This window comes from Gavialis gangeticus, unplaced genomic scaffold, assembly GCF_001723915.1.
Source record: "Gavialis gangeticus isolate Ggan-Ray unplaced genomic scaffold, GavGan_comp1, whole genome shotgun sequence".
In the NCBI taxonomy this organism is placed as follows: Eukaryota; Metazoa; Chordata; order Crocodylia; family Gavialidae; genus Gavialis; species Gavialis gangeticus.
The window spans coordinates 37,184,246-37,190,637 of NW_017729004.1; the positions used below are offsets into that span (position 1 = coordinate 37,184,246).

The following is a 6,392-nucleotide window of genomic DNA, read 5'->3' on the forward strand; positions in this document are numbered from 1 at the left end:
TCGGCCGGGCCTCTCCCCTGCGCAGGACCCGGCAGAGCGGCGGCAAGGTGCGGCACAAGCGGCAGGCGCTGCAGGACATGGCGCGGCCGCTCAAGCAGTGGCTCTACAAGCACCGCGACAATCCCTACCCCACCAAGACCGAGAAGATCCTGCTGGCGCTCGGCTCCCAGATGACCCTGGTGCAGGTGAGGCCCCGCACACACGCACCGTCCCCGCTGCCATGCCACAGCCCCCGCTTCCCCCCCACCTCCGGCTTCTCCGCAGGGGGCTGGGGATCCCTCTCGCTAGCCAGGCAGCCCAGGCCGGCAGCGATGGATCAGGGCCCTGCGAGCTGGGAGCACAAGCGCAGCAGCTGCTGAGGCTCCCAACCCAGATCCTTAGGACCCCCCACCACAGGATGGCTCCTCTGTCACCCGAGCAGTGCCCTTATTCCACCCACGGTGGCTGTAGAAGTGTTAGGACAATTCACCAGAGGGTCTTGTATCTACCAGGGTGAGAAGAACAAGGGCTGTCGTCTCCTCTCATTCTCTAAAATAGCTTCTTTTTTATTTCTGTCCTCAAAATAAAATCTGGAGGCCGTAACCAAGCACCAGAAATTTTAGCACCAAGCGGGATTTCCAGAAGTTAGGAGGAACTGATGATTTTCCATCTAAAAGCAGGAAGGATAGAAAAAGCTTTCCCATAACATGGCTGTTGCACCCGCAACATGCAAACGGGGTCTGTATGTAGGGGGTCTGAATTTCCAGTTCTTGCAAATCCACACACAAAGGATCTCTGTAATCAGAGACCTACCTTCACCTGCTTTGCTTCTGCTGACAAAACTGTCTGTGTTGTTGGTGGAAGTTTTGTGTTAGGGGTAAGTAGCATAAGACAGGACCCCATGGGTTTGTGAATCTTTGCTTGCTTTTCCACCTGACACTGTCTGATAGATGATGTGGTTGCACGGTTTCAGCTGCTGGGTGGTGCTGTGTCAGGCCTGGATCCCGTTAAGATTTATGCACTGTGAATAGTCTTATTGACTTCTCTGGGACTCCTCACGGCACATTAAGTGAAGCACGTGAGCCCTTGCAGGATTGGGGCCTCAGGACTGTTGAATACATTGTATGTCACTTAGCAGATGATGTCTGTGCAGCAAAATAACATTGAGTATTAGAGAAATAGGAAAGAAATGGGAATCCAGCCTTATTACTTTGTGGATTCCCTTAAAATATTATCCTACAAACTTTGATTCTTACAGGGCTGGCAAAATGTGGAACTTTTACACTTTGGAACTTTAGAACATGAAGCTCCGGCACTAGCAAAAAATGCAGAGGTTTGACAAAAATAATATTAATGTCTCAGAAAACGCCAGTTATAACTGGAAGATATAGTTAAAATAACTTGTCTCAGTTTTTAAAAATAGACATGAAAGGATCACTCAGAGTTTTTAAACACGATTACATAGCACTATCCATAATTTACAGCAGTTTAATATGACTGTTATTGTTGGTCTGCACCTTTTTTAGAAGATTTCTGTTTTGTTGGGTTTTTTTACGTGCAACTTGAAAGTATTTTCAGAGTACACGTGTAGAGAAAATATAATTTCACATAGCTGATATATTAGGGAATTTTTCCTTTATTCTTTAGACGTGCCACGGAATAAATATGTAAAGAAAACAGCGTGATTGTTATTCTATAACATTTACATGATGGTAGCACTCAGGCCCCAATCAGGGTCTGCCTTGTGCTAATTGCTGTGCAAACATAGAGCTAGACATGGCCCCTGCTCCACAGAATTTATGATCTAAGAAGGGTGCACATGAAAAAAAATATAGGGCTAAACGAATCCCTGATTTGACACCATTGACTTTGCTGATGTTAACCCTAGTGACGAATGTTGCCCTTCAGGTGAGAAATAACATTGAAGAATTGTGTGAGCAAGTAGATCTATCTCAATGTACAGATACCATTTGGGTGCACCATTCTTTTACTCCAGAAACATTGTAGCATCTGTAAGACAGATAAATAAATATGTCTGGCATTAGTAGTAATTCCCGAGCCTGGAAGAATAAAACAACACATACCCCAAATGCAGTTCTCAAATGCAGAGGAAGAACAAGACATTATCCAGATAAACCAGCATTATGTTTAATTCTCAAGGTTAAAGAATTTTTATGATCTTAGTTATGCTAGGTAAATCTAAAATAACTTTACTAAAATCTGTGGTGTTACTTTGAACTGCACCTGGTAAAAAGGAGCAGCTTCTGGGCCATATTTTTGTATCTGTTTAAAAATGTTGTTTTTTGACGTAGGGGTTGCACATTCCAGAAGTGTCAGGCAGAGTGTTGCATGATTGGGCTTCTAATCTAGTTATACTAAGTGCTACAACACATTGTTGGAGAACTGGGATATAATGTTTCCTTCTGATTGCACACCACATTTTCTAACTAGTCTTTCATTTCTTGATCTTAGCTTTTTTTCCCCACTTCATCACAGATTTCATAGACATTAGGGCTGAAAGGAACCTTGCAAGATCATTGAGCCCAGGCCCCTGCCCAAGAGGCAGGAAGTCACTTGGGGTCAAATGATCCCAGCAAGATAGGCATCCAAGTGTTTCTTGAAAGTATCCAGAGTAGGTGCTTGCACACTGCGCCAGGCCCTGGGGACTCAGGCAGTAAAGAAGTTTTTCCTTTATTCTTGAGGTGCTCTGGTGAACAGACATTCTCCCAGTTCCTGATGCAATTTGGCTTTCCAGTGCTTTCCAGCCTCCTTCATTCTCAGAATAGCAGCATGTTTCCATAGCTCTCATCATGTTTTCACCAGTTCTTTAAACTTTGAGTCTACTGAAAATATTGCACCTACACTTGCTTAGGGGGTCTGATTAGACCTTTCCACTGAAACTCCCATGGAAAACCAAGCTATTTTGGAAACTTGTGTTTCTAGAGAACCATCTGCTTGGGTAACTGGTTATGTTTATTGAAATGGTGGACTTGCACTAACTTTGTAGATTGTCTATGAATGACAGGTAACTCCCATGTATGTAAGAGCATTAGCATTGAAGTTTAGCTGCTCCATGCAATGTCCTGGGTTCCAAAAACATTGCTGTCACTGGAATTGTGTGGCTGGTGCTTTCCTTCTTTGCCTGCCCGCTTCTAGTACAGGGAATTGAACAGCTTGGAGGAGGAACAGGCAAGAATTTACTGGTAAACTTTCCAGGGATCAGTATGCAGTCCAGTTTGTATTTCCTCAGAAGTTAGCTGTTGCCCCAGATTGTGCCTCTTCCCCATCTCGCCCATTCTCTTCAAATGTACAGCACTGACAGGGGCTTATGAGGACTTTTGCAGGATCAGCTGAAGCAGAGGAAAATGTTTTTGAGGCCAGTATCTCTCTCTGACCAGTTTTTGGGTCATGTTAGAGTATTTCCTCCCACTTTTGTTTCTTCTTCTGTCTCAGGTTGTTTAACTGTACCATTTTAATAAATCTTTATGTAATGATCTATCTCTTCGTGCTTTGAAAGTGATATGAAGTTGTTTCATCTCCTGATCCTTAGAAACCTAGGAGAAAAGGCAGATTTTTGGAGGGTTTACCTGGAATCATGACAAATATCTCTTCTTAGTAACTGGTAGCATAATTCGGGCCAAATTCTGGGCTGACTATTGGAGTGGGACTCTAGAAGTGTGCGTGCGATGCGTGTTACTGTAGCAATAGGTCTGACAGGTCAAAACATTATGCTCCCAGAGTCGCAAAAGGTGAAGACCAGAAAGCACTTCTAAAAGGCTTCCTACATTTTAGGTCATCGGTTAAACTCCAGTTCGTAATCCAGCAATTTGCCCTACTAATTTGCCATGAATATGTTTTTTGATTTTGCATTATTACCACAACTTTTGATTTATTTTATTTTAAATTTTAGTTTAGACATTCTTGTGAAATAAAAAAAGAAAAATGGCCATATTATCCAAAAGGTAATATGAATGGTTTTATTGTTGAATAAGAAGTTATTTGCCATAGCATGATTAATATACTGGTTGTGTGCTGCTGGGCATTTCATAATATTCAAGTTTGCACGGGAGTATCTCTTAACAGTTTACTGGGGAAGAGGATCATTTGGCTATCATCCCTCTTCCAAACCCTTGGCTTTTCTTAAGTAGTCAAGCATAACAAATTAAAAGAATCTTTTCAGAATCAAAGCCAAAAGGTCAATATTTCCTGATGCCCAAATAAATACGTTCTTTCTGTTTTGGGCAAATGACTGAAGTTGCTGTAAAGTCTCAACACCAAGAAGCATACTTGTGGTAACTTACCCCATGTTTCTCTTGTTTCTAGAATGGTCTTTGTTTAATGTCTTGTTGATGCTTTTCTTATTTTGCATGAACAGAGACATGGTTGCAACAATTTTGATCTTGTAGTTTTCTTAAGACACTTAAACATTGGTGGGGTTGCAAGACTAGAATTTTCTCGCAGCAGCTTGTATGCGTCTCATTGGTTTTATATTTTCTGTGATTTCCCAGTGTAGCATGGTAATACAGTTCATATGTATCTTAATGGACTTTTGCATAGGGTGCTTTTGTTTATAGTAAATCCTAAGTGACAGTGGTAAGAGAAAAGACATACTTGCAGACATGCATATTTTTAATGAAAGCTTGACTAGCTTAAAATAATGACAAAACCCCACTGACTTCTGTAGGATGTGGATTTAACCTATAGTATCTTAGGAGCTCTTTGGCAGATAACCCTGACCTCCATACACAGATTCTGAAGGTCTACTGCTGAACGAAGTTATCTGAGGAGGAATCAGTTGCTGGAGTCTATTTCTGAAGAGGGCTTGCATTATCATTCACTTGGAAAAAAGACACTTGTATGCTGAGTTAAGATTATTTCTTAATGATTGAATATTAATATTCATCCTCTCCAGCCAGGAGGCTGAAATTATGAATCGTTCATTTTTATTGATGTGAAAAACCTTTGAAGTTGGCATGGAAAAGCTGAATCCACAGTTAACTGATAGTATACTCATAAACCACTCTAAGTACTTAAGTCTAACTGCTTTTCTGCTCCCCTGCCGTCTGTCTCTGTACATGGCACTCTGATAGCAGGAGAGCAGAATGTTTCTCATGAGGTGCTTGGAAAGCTGTTAAAATATTCAGCTGAACCCAAACTGAACAGTCTCTATTACTGCACGTAGGACTTCAAACTTATTCTAAATCATATAGAAGTCAGATGACCAATATTTTAGCTGAACAGTCTGGAATGAGTTTGTTAACTGCATTAAAAAGTGGATGGATTCCAATGCAGCCCTTCTGGTTTACTATAATGATTGCTGTGTCAATATGATGAATGTAAACAAGCAGCCCTGGAGTAGAATGAAAATTACTTGGTCTTCTCTGCCAGCTGCAGATTTGGTCTCCTAACCTGTCACAGTAAACTAGAGGGTTTATAAAGTAATGTGTTTGGCATTAGAGTGCTGATGCAGAGCTCACTTGCCTAGCTGTAGAGCTCTGTTTTATGTAAAACAAGATTTAAGTAAAATAAAAGTGACAAGCTTAAGGATTCTCTATGAAGTTTGAGGTAAAAACCTGAATTGGAATTTTACTTGTCATTAAGCAGGTAGTGTTTATTTTCTTTTTAATCATACTTAAAGAGATAATCTATCCAAAGTAATTAGCTAACTTCTTCTGTGTTGTTTACACACTTTTCCACAATAATTGGATTAAGCAGCAGAGCCAAATGTAGACTGAGATCTGTTTTTTGACTTTGTGGTAGTAGGGTGATATCTGATGGTAAAACATGGGTTAGCTGGTTTTGTAAGATAATATCAATTAAGATACACTGTCTTGCTGGAATCAGTGCAAATGGCTTATCTGTAGCTCTGTATGTCACTTTGTCACAGCACAAAAATGGGGGCTTCCTGTGAAGAATTCAGAGATGCTCCACATTTTGTTTTCACATAGTGCTATGCTTCATCCTTTTTGGGGAGATCACATCAAAATACAATTAACTCTGGAAGGAGTAATTTGCACTTAAAAGTCCTTTCTGATGTTTTTGCTCTCTAAAAATGTACCTCTCTCTCAGTATGGGTAGCTTGTCCTCTTTTGCCTTGTTCCACTGATGTCACTAGAGTTTTTCTAGTTTTATCCCAACTTGAGCAAATGTGGAATCCAGCCAGGATTTGCTTAAGGACTGCAAATGCTACCATTCAAAGTTAGTGCAAGCCCCTGGGGTCATGCTTGGAATGTTTGCATAACGTCCGTGTCATAATGTCAGAGCCTACAGCACGTGACATACTTTAACAGTAAAAGTATGAAGTACTATGAAATATTGGTACACCACATTTCTGTCGTGGAACCTACTTTTGGTGGAAGTGTGCATCAGAAGGCACAGCACAGGAGTATTTACATGCCCTTATCCTTGGAAAA

The 6,392-nt window shown here is 41.1% G+C and overlaps 1 protein-coding gene across 1 annotated transcript in view; it reads left to right on the forward strand.

The window, feature by feature from the left end:
• Positions 1-2: 2 nt before the first annotated feature.
• Positions 3-6,392, forward strand: part of MKX (mohawk homeobox) — a gene marked incomplete at its 5' end in the record, with an annotated part of 89,598 nt that continues 83,208 nt past the window's right edge. The window contains one exon of the mRNA XM_019507952.1: positions 3-185. Coding sequence (XP_019363497.1) covers positions 3-185 — 183 coding nt within the window. The remainder of the gene's footprint in view (positions 186-6,392) is intronic.